This window comes from Prorops nasuta, unplaced genomic scaffold (assembly GCF_024137725.1).
Source record: "Prorops nasuta isolate Cenicafe-Biocafe unplaced genomic scaffold, Cenicafe_Pnas_1.2 PNAS00002, whole genome shotgun sequence".
NCBI lineage: Eukaryota > Metazoa > Arthropoda > Insecta > Hymenoptera > Bethylidae > Prorops > Prorops nasuta.
Window position 1 is genome coordinate 4,604,787 of NW_027116799.1, and position 20,784 is coordinate 4,625,570.

Consider the following 20,784-nt stretch of genomic DNA (forward strand, 5'->3'; position numbering starts at 1 on the left):
GCATTCTTTCTACGTTGAGATCTAAACGAGAGATTGAACCCGGCACGACGAACGGTTTCCTTCACGCGATGCTATTTATTGGATTTTTACGAGAGAGTAAGAGAGAGGGGGGGGGGGAGAGAGAGAGAGAGAGAGAGAGAGAGGGCGACCGTATAGCAGGGGTTAAACTCCCCGAGCAAAGGGTTTTGCGCGAGACTGAAATGAACGGGTCTCGGCCCGCACGTGTGGTACGCCAAAGCTTATCAGGGATCCTTATCGACAGCACGATGTCGATCCAAATTCATCGATGAAATTTCCACGAAGCTTTCCAACTTTATTGCCGACATTATCTAACATTTAACTAAAGCTCTCGTTTTTTCCATTTCACCAAAGTTTTGCATATAGCGTTATAAAAACAATTTCTACCAAATATTTTGTCGATAATACGAAAGTACAACGAGGTTTCTGCATTTTTCTCAATTTTAGGAAGATTATGACAAAAATTCGTCAATATCGAATATTTCGAGGCAAAGTTTTGATACGTGTCCAATATAGGATGTCAATTGACCATTTCTTTCCTAGTGCAAAGACAGGCGATAAGAAAATATTTATTGGTGTCACGATATTTAAAACTCGAATAAATAATTGTTTTTTCATTTGGACCCGATAAAGGCTCCCCGTGAAGCTTGAATATTATTCGAAACGTTCTGAATTTAATTAAAAGATTATACTTACCTTATCAGATTGACTGCGGTGAAATAATAAACAATTGTACACGGACCACTACCTACACATGTTTGTCCCCTCACTCTGGCTTGTACGCGAGGTAAAGAATTTTGAAGCTTTCGCCACGCGCACTATTGCGTAACAGACTGATAAACAGCTTCACGGGTCAACATGACCTTCCCTATTTACCGCATCAAAATAAACCATTCTATAATAAGAGCTGTGTTTGTTAATAATACTCTTAATTACCTTTAATTGTAGAAAGCTTTATTCGGTTATATCCCTCCCGTCAGCTTTAAATTATTTTACCGGAGCATCGATTTGATCATAAAAACGATATCAAATGATAAATTTCCTGTTGACTGCAAACCTCGCAAAAAGGTACTAATGCAAAAACCAATTTGCTTTGCTAATAACCATAATAAAAATTTTTCTTAACATTACCTAATGTTTTATTGCGTTTTATTATCCGAGATAGAGGACTGTGATTTATAACATTTTCCTTTTGCCAGAGTGTAGGCTAATTTTTTCTAATAACATAAAAAGTATTTGACGAGAAATTCCTGCATGACATTTGAACTTGTATAATCATAATCATTTTTCTATACAGTCATTAATTCGTTTAAAAAAATTCCATCTTCGAGAGTTGCTGGAATAATTATTTTATTGTCGTCCGATACTACACGAGCTTTCGCGAGTGTTCAGGTAAGGCGCTACCTGTCGTGGTCGCTCCTCTCTTTCTTATCGACGGATGAACCGAAAGAAATATTCGTGTTTTGGAAATAGCCGTGGGATGGCGATGTAAAGACCCTTACTTTATTCACTGTACTCGCTCAGGATAATGCGTTCTTCCGGTATAAATGATTCACTTAGGCCGACACAAGCGAATGATTACTAATGTACGATTTTATTGTTCCTGAAAATTACGCAACAACAAAAGGAATATAATACTAGTTTTTCAGTTTAAGGTTGTGATAATTTAAATTAAAAAAACTCTTCTTTTTCTTCACTTATTACATAATAAAAGAGAAATTTTGTTCTCAGCTTTAATTCCATGCATTAAACATCTCTTCCGCTATCATTCAACTTACAATTATTATTTCATGGTATTTTTAATCAGAATACGGAAAGCTTTTGCAAAATACATTTATTATTTGCCTGAGTCTCTTTCGATAAAAAAATATCATCCGTTACTTTCAATATTTCATTAAATTTGTTCAAATTCGCTAATATCACATTTATAAAATTGCTGAAGTTTCGGGTACAGTCGACAAGTCAATTGTCGGAAATTCAGAGTTGGGGCGTTTTATTGCAGTTGGCATCAATTAAGAGTCACCGGTGAGTCTAGTCGGTAATTTTGGCTGGCACTTCGAAGCACGCAACTGTATTCTGATCGTTGCCCGAGAGCTCGTAATGTACGGTTAAGGGGACCTGTGAGGAAACGGAAAAATCACAGTTTCAGCAGATGTCATAAGAAGAAGTGACAATATGCAATTACCTTTGGATAGAACGGCAAGATTGGGAAAGACACTTTGAAGAGGTATTCCTGGTCCTTTGTCAAAGGACATCCGGCTGGAGAACCGTCGGCGTTGTAGATCAGGTTACAGGCGTCCGTTCCGTCAACACCGATAAAGGGAAGAGGAACACCGGCGATCACAGCGTGAACTGCGTTCTTCACATCTTGAACGTCTCTCTCGGCCACGAATCTCTGTTCCATTGAAATTTCCGTCCCCTTCTTAAACTTGCACGGAGGATTCTTACATCCGCTCACTTCGACGTTCTTCGTGTTATCATTCTCGACTCCTGCGGATAGAAAAAAATTCATTTCAACTGATATTTACGTAACGACGATGCTCATCACTCTCGTTGGTTACGCTAGTGGGTTTTTTTTCATTCAATATGATTAAATAGCTTTTAGACACATGTGCCATGACTTTGATCGTCAATGTCAAAAAGGTCAGTGTGCGCCAGCGGAAAAAGATGGAGATAATTATATGTCACTAATTAAATGCTAATCACTCCGTGCGAGCATGCACCAAGGCATTGACATAAAATTGTTCGCGTTTACATGTACATAGTTGAAGAATTTTTCTTAAACAGGTTCTTATTATAAGTTCTTGTGTGTGTGTGTGTGTGATCTTCTTAATGTTGATCTCCTTGACTTAACCTGCTCTCCTTCGTGATATATACGTATATTGTCCTAGTATATTTACTTTTGGAAGATTTTGTAACGGATCTATGTAAATCATGAAAGGCAAGAAAATTTTAAACCTCGACCTTCGCTTTTACTGATAATTTAAAAACCTCCTTTTTTCACCGATAAGTAAAACACCGCTTAAACAAAACGCGCAAACTTCAGAATTTATTTACCGTCTAGAATATTGTTTATAATTATTCAAACTGAATTTGATCATCGTCATATATAATTGATTTGTGACGGATACTGATAACCGTGTTAGTAGGCTTGTTAGAATTAATTAAAGTACGCACCATTGCACTTGTCGACGTTTGTTGCATTGACGAAGACAGCGAGCGCCATGAAAACTAGCAAAGTTTCTCTCAACATCTTGGGTGAAAGCGAATTCTCTGTACACGTTTAGCGTAACAAGGATCCAGCCAGGTCCACGTCCGACTCTCGACTGAGAACAGTGAGAACTGGTCACTGCTGACGACTAGTCGGCGCTGGACGATTCGAATCGAAACAAAACGTCGTCCAGCGAGCTTCTGTTTAAATAGACTCTCACAGCCCGTACAGTGGGGGTCGACTGAATGACAACACCGTGCATGAAGAAGTTCTTCAACCCATCAATAAACATGCTACACACGATATTAAAATGATGTACGAGAGCCTTATACATTTAATTTGAATTAAAATTTCGATGTTCAAACGCCACACGTGTAAACGAGAAGTCTCAAGGGGAGGGCAAAGAAAAACCCTGAACCGCTGCTGGAATAAGATATGTTCCGACCAAGGAGACAAAACAGGTTGAAAATAAAGAAAAACTGCGTTGATGACAATATTATTGCATGAAAATTCAAACGAGCTGGATTCTATCGCTTCTCTCAGCAGATCCCCACCTATACATTGAAAATTGTTCATGGTTCAATGACCATTGCTATTTTTCCCAATACCGTGGCGTAAACTCGCAAATGAACTTGCGTACCCTCGAGCTATAATCAATTCCATGGCCATAATGTGCGGAAGAAGCTTTTGGATGCTTTAAATTCAGAACAAATCGTAAGTGCGGTAGGTAGGGACTGGAGGTGAGAGGAATATTAAATAAATCGAAGTTTCTGGTGGCCTTGAAGCAGATGGAAGTATACGGTGCAACGGTCGTTGGATACGGAAAAAAAGTTCTTTATAGGGCCATACGAAAGAATAATTAAATTCCTGTTATTCAACGCACAAACATGCTTCAACGATCAATTCTCCATTCCGTGCATGGCTTATTCGTCAAATTTGCCTCGTTTTGTACAGAACTGAAACATATTTACCATTACGTGGCAAAAAGCATGAATTCTATGCCATTTTCAACAAATTACTGCCTTTTGTAATCGGAGAGACACTAATTTTACTCCTGTCGGAAAGCTTTTCCTTGCGTTGTTAGAACCTTTAATTCCATCATAAGTAGAATTGGTTTCAGCAAGATTATCCACCATTGGAAAAAAAATAGAGGTGGTAGTGTAAAACCGAAAGCACAATTAGCACGTAAAGTGTTTTTGTTCAAGAACTTAACTTCTTTTACAATAAAATGAATGCTCCATTGTAGCTACATTGGTAATATTGTGGTTTTTTTATACGTTTCAGACAAAGATCTCTTGAGGTTGTTCAGAATTAATTGCTTCTACTAACGTGGAAAAATACTTCAACATTATGAGTAATAAGAGGTGAAAACGTTTTAACAGTAATGAGAAGATTTTATAAGTTAGTTGAATAATGTATAGAGTTTTTAATAGGAATGCCATAGTAGGATAAAAACGAGCTCGTCCTTATCGACGGTGAGTAGAATAGTCGAGTACGTACTATCAGTCAGTATATAATTCCAACAATTTTTAATCAAACGCTGGTTTACTAAGGGAAGGATAATCCTAATGAGATAATGGTAATATAGATTTCCACAGTACGATTATGACCGAAAGAAGGAATTATTCGCCAAAATCAGTTACATTCGGAACAATTGAAAGTGATGGAGAAAATTTACCAACTGCTACCACAACTCTTTACGAGTCTTTGTATCATTTTCAGTACTCATCAAAAGCATAAGATTATTAATAATAAAAACGAGAGATGGTGGATAATAAACGTTGTTTATTACATTTTTTGAAAAGAATCTTTTTGATTGAATTGAACTCGCCACAGCTTTAATGTCTTTATATCTATAGGACAGATGGTCTGACTTTACTCTATTCACAATATGGTCAAATAATGGCCCAGTGACCGTGACAAATTGATTTATACGAATGATACAGCTGCGCTCGAAAGATGTTTCCACGAAAACATATTTGAGTATAAGGTCATCGTCATCCTCGCTCTCTTACAAAATACAAGTTTCTCTCTCTGCCGGCGTAAATTATTCTTAGCCAGTGTCGTCGACGGTAGAATTTGAAGGAAGGAGCTAATGAAGTAGAATGAGAGGGAGAGAGAAGAGAAGGAGAGTTATGATTAGCAAAATTAAAGAAAAGAGTGAGAAATGCATAGGCAGAAGGGCTATGAACGAAAGTCGAGCGATTTCAATTGGGCCAAAGCCGACGAATGTATTCGAGACGTGCAGCCCAGGGCATACCACCACTTCGCCCAGACATGCTTGGAAGTATTAGGATTTCCGTCGAGTTTCGAACGATTCGCATTTGCAACGAGTGTCTGTTGAACATCAATTTTAGAACTAGTTGTATTTATAACCTGACCTTAGCTTTGCCCATTTCGGGACAAATTCTGCATCTGGTACCAATGTTGAAAGCTACGAAATTCGAGGTATACGTCGCCCACTGGTCCAACCGGAAACTGTCATTTTCCAACAGACATTCAAGCTTGGAAATATGTGGTATAAATTATGACTGTTGGATTGGATTATACCTGCCAATGAAATCTGTCGGCATGAAATTACGAAATTGTCGAGTTTTTGGTTCGCTTCTCTCTGGCCGAACAGTGCACTCTGCTGAGTAAGCCCTGAACAAAAGGGCTGCCAAACTTTCACGAGATAATCTTGGAAGAGTGAAGCAAACAAGTAGACGAGTAGTGGAGCGTTTATTCGCTTAACTTTCCGGAGGAATATATAATGCGAATCGTCATTGCACGGAAGCTCGGTCAATTGATCGCCGAGATATATATATATATATATGTATATATATATAATACATATGGCTTTTGGCGAGATGAAATTACGAAGCACGACTCGCGTGACTCGTCTTATTATCACGAGAATTCCATGCCGAGCGTCATCCGGTAAATCCGCAGCTACTCCGAGCCGTCACTCGATAGATTCTTGACGTCTGTAATTATCCAGACTTCCGCGTCATTACTAATGTAATCATCGGGTTGATTTTTTCGGGCCCGAGCGACGACGGTCCGCAGCCTTGGGTTAGACGAGTGGGTTCTCATGACAGAAGGAATTGACTGATCTGTGTCAGGTGGTAATGTTTGGATATTTCACAGCGATAATCCAGGCCTCGCTCTTTGGGCTCGAGAGAGAAAAAAGGGTAGAAAAAAGAGTGGGGAAGAAGGGAAGAGCGGCGGTTGGGGAATAAGGCTCAACGCGGCGATCCCATGGGACAAACAAAAAGTCATCTCTCTTCTGGTGCCTGGTTCAACTTCTCGAAACGTTCCTCAGCTTCGCTATTTGAATAACGCGCAATATTCAAAGTTTATTTATTTTTCTAAGAGCCATGATAGATGTGATCCTTTTTAAAAAAATATGCTGATAATTTATGCTAGCCTTCTACCTATATCCATTAAGAATTTTCGCTGAGTCATTAATCATGCATTCTTACTAACCCCCTTATGCCGTACGTTTTAATTAATCCACCTGGCGGCACCGTAAAGCACGCGTGCCTTGACCCTCGCTCATTAGATATTTAACTTCCTCACGAACTAGACTCGATATCCTCCGAGTTTTAAGTGATTTATGAGATTTTCACTGCACCATAAAAGTACAGCACGCGCTTGCCGCCCATCCCGGATCAGCTCGGTCGTGAGCTTCGGGAAGATCGGCCTTCACGAGGCGTGCGCGTACGAGAGAGAGAGAGAGAGAGAGAGAGAGAGGGAGCAAAAAAAAGGTAAGATAAATAAATGGATGGGAGGATGAAGGAAAACAAATGGTATATTATTAGAGAGATATAATGAAAATACGAGAAAATGAAAATATGAGGGGTCTTTTTGGAGTGATGTTAAATTGATTTTGCGTGAAAAGCGAGAGAAGAAAACGAATTAGCGAGTATATGAGGAGCGGATCCATGGCAAGAAGAGATAAATGGGGAGGGGCGGAATAAGATGAGCAGATGGCGAGAGAGCAAAAAGGAGAGTAAGATACTGCGGAACGGTGGATCGTATTATAGGGTTTTGGAGAAGGGTACAGTCTCTGTGTGGTGGGGGAAGGGGAAAAGCAGAATTTTTTCCTTTCCAAAGGGACAGGTGCATTACTATTTCGACAGGGGTAAGAATGTCTCGCGTATGGAAAGAGAGCAGCGTCTAAAATCGTGACATTCCATGTTTACCGCGTTCCTTTGACCCGAGCGTTTTTATACCCACCTTTCTCTAATCCTACTATCCCCCCCCCCCCCCCTCTTCTCTTTAACCCCTGTTCCCTCGCTCCAAGAAGCAGCTTCAGCAGCGGTATACTCCCCCCCCCCCCCTCCTATCCCCTATGCGTGCACTAATGGCACGAGCTCATCCAGCAGGAAAACAAATTCCATACGATATTAAATGGAACTGCTGCGGGATTTTTGACGACTCATTCTTAAAAGGTCCAAAGGTAATCGATGGGCGGCACGGAAGGGGGATGTCTGGCTCCGTTTCTATCGAGAGGGGTGCCATAGACCCCGTGAATCATAGTGCCCACGCGAATACACCATAAAATAATACCATTTGTCACGTTATGGAACTATGAGTCAGCCCGAAATACGTCGAATGGAATTACGAATCTTACTTGCGAAGATTATATTGTATCGGCGAGTCAGATACGCGCGTAGGGGTTGCAGCAAACCGATTCAATCGTAAAGAAGCGACCACACCCATTCTGCTATTGCTAGAATCTTATTACGACTCGCGACACTTGGGAATCTTCACAACGGAAGTATATCATTTTCATAACCCGCATGCTCGTAATTTGTCTTCCCATAAATATCGAAAAACTAGCTCCTATGTTCCTCTCACATCTGCCTCTCCTCGTCCACTCAACAATTTTAATAAATTTATCACATGGATTCTATACGAAGAGAATCAATCTCACTTTACTTCGACGCTACTCAGTTTTTGAGGGAAAAAATTCTATCAAATGTGTAGCTGCAAGAAGAAACAGAGGTATAAGAGAAAGAGATGGACTCTGGAATAGAGAACGTTGTGCATCGGACGAAAGTTATTCTCATTTATTGACAAGGACGAATAAAAGAATGTCGAACACCAACGCATATTTCGCTGATCCCTTTATTTTTATTGGGGAGAATTTATTTCTTACCGAGCCCGACAATTGTTCTGCGAATCATAAAATAAATAAAACGACCTTATCGGAGACCACCTATGGGTGCCCATAAATTTCGTAGCAATTCGTAACAATTTCATAATCTCTTTCTAGGGGCGTTATTATATTGCATGGCGTAAATGGTTGGAGTCGTCACGCTTTATCCCTGGAACAATGAGGAATATCGATCACTATCCCTTTCATTGGCAAGGTTATCACGCCAAAAGCCGAAATGTATCCTCGTGCCGAGTAACAAAAGTTCGTGGACCGATAGTCATACGGCAAGAGGGAGAGATTCATTTCAAGACTAGCCGGGCAAAAATTCAATTCACCGATATCTTGCATATATCCTGATCTAGATAGTTCTGGCCGGATTTCCATATCAATTCAATAAAGAAAAACTGATGTATCGTGTTCCATTAGTCATGGCAGGCTTTTTATAAAGTGAATTTGCGATAAAATCGGGAACGGGGGCGGAGAGATACGAAAAGATAGGGGAAGAGAGAGGGTATATCGGTATGGATTGGACCGGAGTGAAAACGAAATTGCATTTATCGCAATGAGAACGAGGTTTGTTCGCAGCAGTAAAATTCTAGACACGCATTCACGTGGGTGCGTTCACTTGGCCGGTCAGAAAGAGTGCATTCGTATCCAGGGAGGAAGTGCGAGAGCCTCTTAAAATAGACATTCCACATTGGCAAACACTCCTCGCTCGAGCTTCTCGCAATATTCTAGCCAACCATAGTCCCACTTAGCTCTCGAAAAATATTCCTAATCAACAATTTTCCAATGAACTCTGCAACTTTTACGTCACTTACTTTTCCTCTCCTCTTTTAATTAATACCACGGTAAAATATCGAAATAAATAGAGATGAGGGGAGCGAGAGACGTATCAGGGTGTGAGTGAATACGAGAATCGAATGAGAGATAAATGACTGGGCGAGAACGTTTAATCAGGACTCCTGCATTTCGGTTAAATGGCAACAAATTCGAGGAAGACTGTCGATATGAAAATACAACGAGTGGAGTATTGAAAATGAATGTGCAGGGTATGATTTAACAAATGTAACTGGCAGCCGGTGACCTCGGTTATGCAGCAGCCCCTCTCTTGTCATTGGTGCACTCTTACCCCTAGGTCTGGCGTAATCTGGTCTACGATGATACGTCGGAAGCTCACCCCACTTTTATGCAAGTGATGCACACTCGATTCGTTCCCTAGCTGCTATATGAGTCTAACGTTCACGGGGAGAACTATGGCAGTTTGGTTCCAGAGGAGAGAGGGGGATTCGCCAGAGCGTAACGCCTGTGTATTTTCAACCTCGGTCTTTATCGGTGTGTTGGTGCTGGTCGAGCTCTCGTGTTGGTCCACCACCACGCTCGAAGCTTTATGGCCTCGAATAAGCTGCGTGCGTGCATGACGTTCTCGCGCGCGTGTGTGTGTGTATGTGTGTGTTTCGTGAATTTTGCAAGAATAAATAAGGAATATCGAGCGAGAATTGTCGAAATCGATTTCTGCGAAGCTCTATATGCAGCTTCGGGGGCCAACGGAACGAGGCGAAATCTATCGCGAACCCTGTGGAATTTCTGTTTAGCCAGGCTAGACTGCCACTTGGACTACATGGGGTTCGAGTGTGCGTTGGAGGCGGGGTCCCGTCGTGAGTGACCTCACACACTCCCCTCCGTGTTCTCGCTGCATGCTCTGCCAGCACACGCGTAAAATCGTGCGTGTGTCCTACGGGCAAAAGAACCCTCTGGTGGGGGCTATACACGCGTGTCTTCGCTTTTGCTTTTAGTTCCGAGGCAGTCGTGGTCGACGACGCCGACTCTGCCGAACGTCTATACGAATTTTTCAATCTCTTCCCCAATTCCCCCGAAGTCCATCCGCTGCGACCATACTCGCGACCGAAGAAATCCCGAAATATAACGCAAAATTCAAAACCGTTCTCCGCGCTGCGAATCAAAGTCCAACGAACGAAAACCTCGAACCGAAGTATAGGAGAATAATCGACGAGCTTTGGAAATTCTTTCGAGTTTTTCCAAATCCTTTGACGAAAGTATAAACGGAGGAGCAGCGAGTGAATTTGGAGAGGACACGGTATAAATAATACTTGTTTGCTCGGCTCACCCGGAAGTGCACGGGGCCATCACGTGACGCGAAGAAAGTTGAAGCTGGTGACGGAGGAGTCCGAGTGCGGTGGGGCGGAAAACGAAACCGCGCGCACAAGTGCAAAACTGGACGGTGGCACACGTGGAAATGTCAAAACAGGGATGCTAAATCGGTGGTGGAGGCTAATAGATAAGAGAGTAGGAGAGAGCGTGACAGGAAGGAAGTACGAAAATATCGTTTATGGAATTAATGGATCAAACGTGCCGGCGTAAAATTAGAAGGCATTAAAAGTGGTGAAACGTAACGAATCGAGCGGTGGGCGGATACATTATTTATAGTGGGCCAAATAAATTTAGAGGGAAAGGAGTAAATAAAAGTATGAGTCGGCTTTATAGCCTGGAGGGGTGAGCGAGGTAAGGACGGAGAGGGCATTTAAGGAGGGTGCCTGTGCCGCGCTGCGAAAAACAGAAGCCAAGGCTAATAATATAACAGCGAGCGTAGGAGCTCATTGGCGCGAAACTCCGTGGAGGCCGCAGGAGAGCGAAGGAGTTTTTCGCGGTCCGGGATCAAAGCTGAGGAGCGCTACTCCTCGTGGGAGTAAAAGGGAATAAAAGAAGGGGATGTTCTAGCGGGATAGGGACACTGTGTTTATAAACGGTAGGGAGAGAAAGAAAGAAGGCGTTTTAACGTGACGGGAAACTATTCAGCTGTGAAGTGTCTTGTGCGCGGGACGTGGATGGAAATATTGGCAGCGTCGTTAGGAGCCACAAAGACTCGGACGAACTGTCGCTTCGAGTCGCAATAAAAAAACCTAGCGGCTCGTTTTGTTAATCAAAAGATTTCGCCGCGACGTGTCCGGCCTAATAACGAGCACATGTGACCCTTTCAGACTCCTAGTGGTGTATATAGTTGTACCAGTGGAAAAAGAGGGAGATTGAAAAAAGAGTTGGAGAGCCGGCCGGAAGTCGATGGAGAACGCTCGCTATAGTGGTAAAAACGTAAAAACGCTGGGATTTCTCCCGTTTTGACAGGCAACGCTGACAGTCGTCACGGCTATCGTTAACCGTGGCAGGAAAGGCTCGTTAGAGCATATAAAAGCGGACCTCCCACGAAATAAAGTCGGTAATCTTCGTGACAAGATTTGACCACGTGTTTTATATTTTCGATTAAATACATACATATATATATATATATATATATACTGTTGAAAAATCTGGGGACTCCGGATGGACCGATGGATGTTTGGTGGCTCGATCTGGTTCGATCGGCGGCAAATGGATCGAGATTTGGGGAGAGTCAGGACAGCTCGGAGGTTTTTAGGTGAAGTTTAAAGTGACAATTGAATCGAGTTATATCGAATGTTCGGCCGTACGACAGGGCCGATCATCGAGGGTGTTTCGCGTATCAACTGGAACACCTGATCTCTCGGACTCGAGATGCTCCGCACGTTGGGATACGTGTTCCTGACGAGTTTGCTGCTGCTACTTCGGATACGCCGAGTGGGCGCAGCTGCCGACGACTCCACCGAATTTCGCAACAAAGGTAAGTGCAGGAACGTGATCCTTTGACTCTGGACGATGTCCGTTCTTCCCTCTGTCTCTCTCGCTCTCTCGCGTTCCCTCTTAACCCACAAACAAATCAATTTATCTTAATCCGTGGCATCTCTTAAACTTGGGTTTCTTCCGTGTACAAGCATCCATTAGGATGGTAACCTGTCGAGAACCCTAAAATAATCCACGCCCTGTCGCTTTGACACTTTCGACACTCAGGCGCCGACCGGAAGGATTTAAATAAAGCCTCGGCTTCGCGTTGACCCGCATCTGACCCACTGATCTTCTCCCTTGCCTCCTGCTGCCATTCCCAATTAAAATATTCAATCCTTCTCCCAACGTCCACTCAATAGGGTGAGGAGTGACTCGTTCTCCGAAAAGAAAAGAAAAACGATTACAGTACACTCCTTGGATATTAGGCTGTTTCCAAGAGTGCAGGATATTTTTATCCATCGGTTAGCCTCGTTCCCTTCCTCTTTCTTAAATTCTAGCGAAAGAATTCGCAAGATTTATTTTCGGTTTGAACGAATCGTTACTATAGCCGGATTAGTCAGCTAGAAAAGCTCGCCTCGGGCCATCGAGAAGAAAAATCGTAAATTCATCTTTATTGGTGGAGAGACGCAATACAGTTTTATCTTCAAAGAGAATTTTATCTCGCCAAGACCACCGGCCCCGGCGTTTTACCAGCGTTATTTACGATTATACTCGACCATATACCGTAAGTCTTTGCGCGATGAGTTAATAGGGGAATATCGAAAGTTCGCGCGTTACTGTCAAAACAGAGGCTTCCGCGAAGGATAAACAGATATGAATCATTGGAATATTCCCGAAGGGCTGTGGATCCTTCTATATAAATCCATTTCACGTCCTTGGTGTGTTTCCTCGTTAATTGAACTATTAATACTGCTTTAAGCAGTCGCCGTGCGCGGAATGCGTCATCAATTATACGACTCTTATAATGACAGGTGTACCGTGGCCGCGATACATATTATAAGCACAATGAAAAGACAGGAGAATATAGCCGATGAAACAAAGAACAGGAAGCTGCATTCACGAGCTCGACAATTATGAATATACGTTGGTATAATTCCAAATTGCCTGTATTGCTACTTGCTGGGACAAAACGTTGTTATTGCGCCCTTTACGGAGGATTAGCGGTTTTTACCAATAATTCCCCTGCTAAAATTGGTTTGCTCCGGGAGGAAGAGGTAATAAGAAAGAGGTCGTGGAAACGGATCTCTAAAATAGAATTCTCGCCGGAAACGCGGTTTGCCCGAGCGATGCGATACGAAAATAGTGGATCGTGGGCTCGACACGTATGCGCGCTACCAGCTATAGCATCATTTTTATTCTATGATATCAAGGATACACGCGATGATGCCTGCAATGATCTCGAACAGGAAGCTGAGGAGAGGCTCGTTGTTTATTTTCCATGCAAAACAAAATCATCCTTTAGATATGGATCAATCATGAGAAAGCTTTTTCGTATATATAGATATATATGTATATGTATACGTACCACGCGTGTATATGCATTCCGTCTCTCCGAAAGATTCCACGAGGAAAGAAACTGTACTTTCTCATAGCGATGAAACGTTCTGTCACGCAATGGCAAACTATTTCCAAGTGCCTGCCCATCACTGCGTTTCCCGAGAAGACCAGAAAACTCTCTGACACGCTAAAAAGCTTTTCAAATAACGTAAAATCAGTAATGACGTGAAAATCGAAATTCTACAAAAAAATGAGACGCCACGAGATTTATCAACGATTGTAGGTTTATTTTTCTTTGGTAAGAAAACTGGATTCTCTCGAGGAAAAGAAACGTTTTCCGTCGACGACTCTTAAAATATTTGTTGAATGTGGAATAAACTGAGACGAGCTAGGGGAACGAGTGAGAGCGAGCGCGCGCGCGCGAGAGAGAGAGAGAGAGAGAGAGAGAGAGAGAGAGAGAGAGAGGGAAAGTAGAGAAAAATTTCTATGGTGACTAATAAAGGTTTGTACAGAAATTCAGTGTCTGTCCGATCAAAGTTTCGCATGTCGAGGTTTTCCGCTCGATGAACTATTGTCCGTAACTTTATTCGCGGTTTATACACGCGTGGTATTTAAAGTTGAATTCGCTGGGAAATGTGAAGTGGCACACGGTGGAATATTAGGGGAGGAAAATGGAAACGATACAGCACGTGCGTGAGAAAAGCAGTGTTAATGCAGAGGACGCGGTATGCCATTGATAACTGAAGCGTCTATTGTGAGGCTGGCCTGGTCTGCCCTTCTGGCACGTGCCTCTTCTTTCGATCAGCAACCGAGCTAGACTCACTCAGCCAACGGCAAAATGGAGATTGCGTGGATGCACAATAACCAGCGGAATTGCTACGACCAAATATTCATGGATCCACTCCGTGTATACGCGTTACAATTCATCAACCCTTGCGCTATAGACACACACACACACACACACACACATATTTATATATATGTACTATACAGGCAGCACTAAATAAATCACTCTATGTTCAAAACCTCCCATGGAACACAACCCTATACACAGCCGCTTGTCCCGCTTTAATTAAAAGATGACTCGAGATAGTGCAGGGTCTCATTGATTTTTCAGAAATTCAACTGGCAACTCGAGAATTCTCCTCCAAAGTATCCCGGACTTTCTCAATGGGCTATTACTCCATTTATTCAGTAATGAGTATCTATAATTGAGTATGTGTCAATGCGCGAGCGCGGAACGCTTTAACGGCGAATCGCTATACGTCGCACTCTTAACGAGCACTTAAGCCCCTGAGTAAGGGATTCAATGTAGCCTCCACTTTGTCGTCGCCTTTGCGCTTATGAATATATTGTCTAGGAAAGTTCCCCTTCGTAATCTCTTACTTTAGAGTAAATATTAGTCCATGAAAGTCCGTATTAAAAGGGCTGAGGATGAAGACTATAGAGAGCAGAGTCCTTCCTCGATCCTCCTTTAGAGCTAGGGTATAAGAATAAAAAGTTTATTTCTTTCTCTATGCGATACAAAAATCAAGAAGGGAATCATTAGTGGGTTAAAAGGATGTGGGAGGGAGAAAAATGGTCATCGATAGGGCTAGGTTACTTTGGAGATGGTGTTTGTAGTGTAAACAGGATGCAGGCACAGGGCTGTGTCGCCCCTCGCTGCAATTAAGCACGTGAGCTGACGCTCGTCTGTGTTTACTCCTGTTCAATGACTAATGAGCCTCATCTGAGTGGAGTGTGAACGCTTTAAACGCGTCGAACGTTTCAGTCGGTTGAACTCTTGTACCTTCCATCCAACGAGCCCTGTGGGCTATTAACGCGCTCCCGTTTCGTCCATCGATACTTTTTCCCGCTCATGGACTTTTATATAAAAAGAGACCCCCTATAGTTATATATGTATGAGAGAGAGAGAGAGAGAGAGAGATACTCGTTGTATACATATCCCTTCTATCCATTACGTTTCAGTACCTGCCAAGCTCGTGTGGGCAGCCGTAGGAGACGATGTCGAGCTGCCCTGTGACATCACCCCACCAACCCCTACAGATACTCTCAGTATGGTTCTCTGGTTCAAGGACGAAGTTGGAATACCATTGTACAGGTAAGAGATATAATGGATGAATTTTTCTGTATCGCCTTGCGTCAGCCGCTTGATTCCTTTGTGCTGGAGAAATTGGCTTGTGTTTCATCCTCGTGAAGTCTCGTGTGACTTTGCTAACTCGCTTCCTACTCTCTCGAATCCTTGTTGATGCTTGATTCAGACACAGGCGGAATTTCTTGATAGTTGAAGAGAACTCTGGCGGGGTACGCGTGTTATTGGGAGATGCCATTGTTCTGAACTCTGATCTCGAAATATCTCGACGCATAGTACCTGGGGAATAACGTCAGTGGTGTTGCCAGAGCAAGCTTCAGTATTTACTCGGGCCCAGGGTGCTGGGGTGTATATGGATCGCGCGATACCACATTGGAATTGGTCCGATCGTTAAATAGAAATTTACCCGGAGAGAAGAAGGGGAGGGGGGAGGGGGAGTTAAAGAAGCGGCTCGAGGCATGTTGGTGCAAAGAGGGTGGTATTGAAAATATGGCTGGTATAAGGAGGAAAAAGCTCGAAGCGATGGATTTCTCGATGCAAGAGAGAGAGAGAGAGAGGGGGGAGAAAGTACTGCGAGTACTGCAGAGGAAAGGAAAAGACAGACGAGAGTAGATCGTGAACACGCACAGCAGGTGGCAGCAATGCTAACTTCATCGAGTCGGCTGTGTTTGCTCTTCCTGCTTATGCCGCGCACTCTCTCCTAGCTGTACCGCATTTTCGGAAATTTATGGATTCGATTATTCCCGCTTACTGCTTGCCCAGGATTCTCTCTTGGCTCGGCACGACTGATCCCACCAAAGGAAAAGCAAATAAACCAAATGTGAATTTATATCCTTCGCAGGGTCGCAGCATGCGCATTTTTCCTTGCATGAAAACATGAAAATCCAAAACGCTGCATTATCCGCTTTACTCTTGCACTTTCTTGCTTCTGTCTCTAAATCCCTCTCCCCAACACGCACACACACACACACACACACAAATCCTCTCTCAATTTCAGCGGGCTGCTATTCCTTTCCAGCATTGCGCAACGGAGGTCAGTGACGAATCTAAATCTGCGAGCAACACGCGGCTACCAACCACCCCTTTCTTCTCCATCCCTGAATAAGGCCGATGACGCGACGAACCGTTAATAACGAGCTCATTAGAAATTAGAACATTTCTTTCCCCCACCTTTCTCTTCTATCTCACATATTCTCACTCTAACGCTACGCTGTACTAAACAATTTTAATAACACGTGCCAAAATTGCCTTACAGCTATTCTATTTATAGCTTAGATGCCCGAATGGGTAATTACCATAACGCGGTCCATTGGGCTGGCAGCGATGACCTTGGAAATAGGACATATTTCCAGGTAGCGGACGGTCATCGTGCGAAACTCAAGGTAACGAGAGTGACGTTGAAGGACCAGGGATTGTTCAGGTGCAGGGTGGACTTTGTGAATTCTCCGACGAGAAATTTTCGCGTGAATCTCACTCTGGTCGGTAAGTACTTTGCACAGACTGTGTATAGGAGTGTTAGGTATAGGTACTTGTGGAGTGGTGTCACTGGCCGAACGGAGAGATTGTAGGATGTTTATTTTTAAACGTTTATAGAGGAACCGACGAGTCCGGTGATATATGACGCGCAAGGCCGCGAGGTGACGGGCGTGGGTGGACCTTTTCTAGAGGGGTACGATCTGCTTTTAACCTGTCAAGTATCCGGTGGTAAGTGCTTTAATCTCTCGGTCCCACGAGCGCGACGAGTGCCTCGTAAAGCTTGCATTTTATCGTAAACAATTTTATTAATAATGTAGGTCGACCAAGGCCAGAAGTCACTTGGTGGAAGGATGGCGAGCTGCTGGACGGGGTCGTCGATAACTCTTTGATCGGATCGTCCAGCAAATTCACGGTGAATCATCTATTCGTAGGGAAGATCGGCAGGTCCTTGTGGGGTGCCAAGCTCGAGTGCAGAGCAAAATCCGAGCCCATGAAAAAAGCAATAATTCGCGAAGTTCCTCTGGAGATATATCGTGAGTATCCGCGCAGGGTCTGAGAGACGACCAGGTGCGTAAAGTTGATCGTAATTTCGTAATTCGGTGCTCGCTCGAGCGCAATTTCGTCGTTTCAGTAAAACCAGCAGTCGTGAAGATCGTCCTCAGCGAGGATCAGATTTACGCCGGGCGACCGATAGCAATAAAGTGCGAAACTTGGGGAAGTTCACCGGCGGCCAGGATTGTCTGGAGGTTAGGGGGACACGTAATTAGAGATCCGAACGTGTCGACCACTCAGAGAAGCAATTCCACGGTCAGCAAGCTGGCCCTGGTCCTGGGCAAGGACGACGATGCCAAGGAGCTTATCTGCCGAGCGGAAAATCCAAGATTTCCAGGAGGCGTCCTGGAGGAAGCCAAGACGCTTCGCGTCTTGTGTAAGGATTCGCAATATCTTCTCCCCCTTATCCCCGATTCAAATCCGACCGGAAGCTAACCAAAAGATTTACATAAATAGATCCACCGGACGTGGATGCTCACCTGGCCAATGGCTACATTATGGATACTCTCAGAGAGGGGGATGATTTGAAACTAATTTGCAACGTCTACAGTAATCCGCCACCGACGAGAATCAATTGGTACCACAATGTAAGTACACAATGATGCTAAAAATAAATCACTTTTATCCTCCATGACAATTACATATAAAAAATCTGTACATCTACGGAACGTGTTTAAAGTAGAACAATTTATATTGCAGGACGAGTTGTTGGAGCACGATGTCCTCGGGGGTATCCTGCTAGCATCCAGCAGTCTCACTCTGAGGGTACTCACCTTGGAACACGCCGGCGACTATTCCTGCGAGGCTGTAAATTCCATCGGGCGAGGTCTAAGTCGACCAATATTAATTCACATGAAATGTAAGGAAAAATGATGGACGGTCCTCGCGAGAAGGAGAGCTGGAAAGTTGTTTTGAGAAACGGTGGAAATGCAGGAATTTCCTTTATCACAGATGCTCCACGGTGCAGAGAGGGCCAGGAGAAACAAGAAATTATCGCTGGTCGCCACGAGAGCGTCTCGCTGAGATGCGAGGTGGAGGCAGTTCCGGATGACATAGTGCGTTTCTCTTGGACCTATAACAACACGCGAGGGGATGTCCTGCCGTTACCGAACTCGAGGGCCCAGAACAAAGGACTCCTCAGCATTCTGGAATACACACCGACCTCCGATAGCGACTTTGGTACTTTGGCTTGCTGGGCAATCAACAGTGTCGGTAGACAGACGATTCCTTGCGTCTTCAACATTGTACCAGCGAGTAATGATAAAAATAACAATTCAATTAGCAATTCCTCCAAAGCTTATGTCATATAAGAGGCATATTATGGAAACTGTTTTTTTTTTTATTATTTTTCTACAGAAGCACCGGAAGCACCATTAGACTGTTTTTTGCACAACGAGAGTAGCGCACTGGAAGTGAACTGTGTTCCTGGATCGGACGGTGGTTCCCCGCAGCACTTCCTTCTGGAGGTTCGCGGTGTACTCAGGAATTCCCCGCCTCACCAGCAGGTCATCCCGCAAACGCTGCAGACGCCACAGAGTGACCAAGGAGCGGTTGGCGAGCCCCAACCTCTTTACCAAGAGAGCAACCAGCAACCTAACTTCCAGCTGCACGGGCTCGAACCAGGCCTCGATTACACCATCTACGTCTATGCTGTCAACGGACGCGGTCGTTCTGATCCTGTCCTCCTCGAGCACGTGGCCGTCCACCAGCCAATTAGCAACAAAATCGAGAACTCTGGAATTTTCTTGCAAGATTTGAAAAATGCGCTTCCCTTTGCTCTCTCCGAGACAATGATCATCGTCATCGCCTTGACAGGTATTCGATAATAATTCTTCAATTTCAAAGAGAGAGTGAGAAGATAAGAGGAAAGTTTGTAACGCGCGTTCTTCTCCTACAGGAATAGGTCTGATCCTGGTGGGCGTAGGAGTAGCGATAGGTCTAGTGATTTGCAGGAAACGAACCGGTGCACCAGCTGTAGAGGAGCCGGATGATTTCACCACACCGACGTACGTGGCTGCACAAAGGATCGAGCCAAGGAGTAGGTTCGGCACTGAAAGGAGGCGTTCTCAAAGGACGAGTGTATACACCGAGGACAATCGTATTGGTAAGCAAATTTTTCGCCTCTTTCCTGTCTTAACGCGTACAGCTCGAGACTTTGGAAAAATTGTGAAAAAACATTTCAGAGCCAGATCTGCTGCAACAAGTGGAATTGGACCCCCAGGCATGATTCCCAGCTGAAATCGACGCTGAATTTACAAATTAGATTTTAATCCACCGAATGGTACACGGGCATTGATCTATATGTTAGCGCAAGTTTATATGTGTATATAGTTAGAGAAACGCGCGGTAGAAGAATCGAGCGTTTCTCAAAGCTTCCACGATGCTTGCTTATACGAGACGAAAGTATTGTTTAGGTTAAGCACCCCTCTTATACATGTATATTTTTCGTTCATAAGTATGCTTTAAAGGAAAGTATTTCTCGTCTTAGCCATCTTCGTTCCTATTATCCTTACTTATCTTTTAAGCTAATGTAAATTATGCGCATTCATCCCGAAGCGTTAAAACCAGCATTTTACCACTAAAGAAACGTCGACGGGAGGTGGATATAGAGACTGTACAGTTATTTTTGCACGATCTTTTATTTAAATAAGAGCCCTTTGTAATGTAAAAGAGGGATATCGATGCGTAGCGTAGTGAGGCGAAGCCAAGCGAAGTAGCGTCAGTATATATATATATATATATATATTGTAGATACAACAAATAATAATAAAAATCGAAATATATGAATATACTTATGTATATATGTGCGATATATTAAAAAAGAATTTAACAGCGAATCTTGTCCAGTGGAGTATCGGACGGAGAGGCTTGGCCGTTACCGAAAACCTCATCAACGTCGCAATAATTCTCCTGCTCCCGACAGATATTTCATTTTCCCTGAATTTGTCACGTTCGTCGAGAGCGAATTAAAAAGAAATGCAATCAGAGGCGTTAATATGACTGCTAACAGTGTTCCGCGTTCATTATGAGCCGAGTGCCGCTAGGATTAAATCATAAACAATTCACTTCTCGCCGCGTGGAATTTGTTTGGATTAATTAGAGGATAGGGAGGGAAAGCGAGATTGGGTACAAGAGTGA

At 43.5% G+C, this 20,784-nt stretch overlaps 3 protein-coding genes across 5 annotated transcripts in view; 1 reads left to right on the forward strand and 2 right to left on the reverse strand.

Moving 5' to 3' along the window:
- LOC136776233 (neural cell adhesion molecule 2-like) overlaps window positions 1–779 on the reverse strand; it is a 204,336-nt gene extending 203,557 nt beyond the window's left edge. Inside the window, exon 1 of one of the 2 annotated variants that reach the window (XM_066731627.1) lies at window positions 715–779. The gene's annotated coding sequence lies outside the window, so the exon portion shown is untranslated. The remainder of the gene's footprint in view (window positions 1–714) is intronic. The other variant, XM_066731635.1, reaches the window with a different exon arrangement.
- Window positions 780–1,834: 1,055 nt separating this feature from the next.
- On the reverse strand, window positions 1,835–3,416 carry LOC136777506 (NPC intracellular cholesterol transporter 2 homolog a-like). Its single transcript, XM_066733845.1, has 3 exons — window positions 3,196–3,416; window positions 2,204–2,508; window positions 1,835–2,136 (listed from the first exon to the last, which is right to left on the reverse strand). The coding sequence occupies exons 1-3, from the start codon at window positions 3,269–3,271 to the stop codon at window positions 2,050–2,052; spliced, it is 468 nt and encodes a 155-aa protein (XP_066589942.1). The 5' UTR covers window positions 3,272–3,416; the 3' UTR covers window positions 1,835–2,049.
- A 6,820-nt stretch (window positions 3,417–10,236) lies between these two features.
- LOC136776770 (neural cell adhesion molecule 2-like) lies at window positions 10,237–20,371 on the forward strand. Of its 2 annotated transcripts, none has more exons than XM_066732601.1 (12): window positions 10,237–12,027; window positions 15,495–15,627; window positions 16,874–17,100; window positions 17,212–17,322; window positions 17,412–17,627; window positions 17,726–18,022; window positions 18,103–18,233; window positions 18,346–18,505; window positions 18,598–18,900; window positions 19,003–19,461; window positions 19,544–19,750; window positions 19,830–20,371. In XM_066732601.1, exons 1-12 carry the CDS (start codon window positions 11,922–11,924, stop codon window positions 19,871–19,873), a joined length of 2,394 nt encoding a protein of 797 aa, XP_066588698.1. In that variant the 5' UTR covers window positions 10,237–11,921; the 3' UTR covers window positions 19,874–20,371. The 2 variants fall into 2 exon arrangements, with proteins under 2 accessions (XP_066588698.1, XP_066588707.1); XM_066732610.1 differs by having other exon boundaries at window positions 10,239–12,027; window positions 16,889–17,100.
- Window positions 20,372–20,784: the final 413 nt, after the last annotated feature.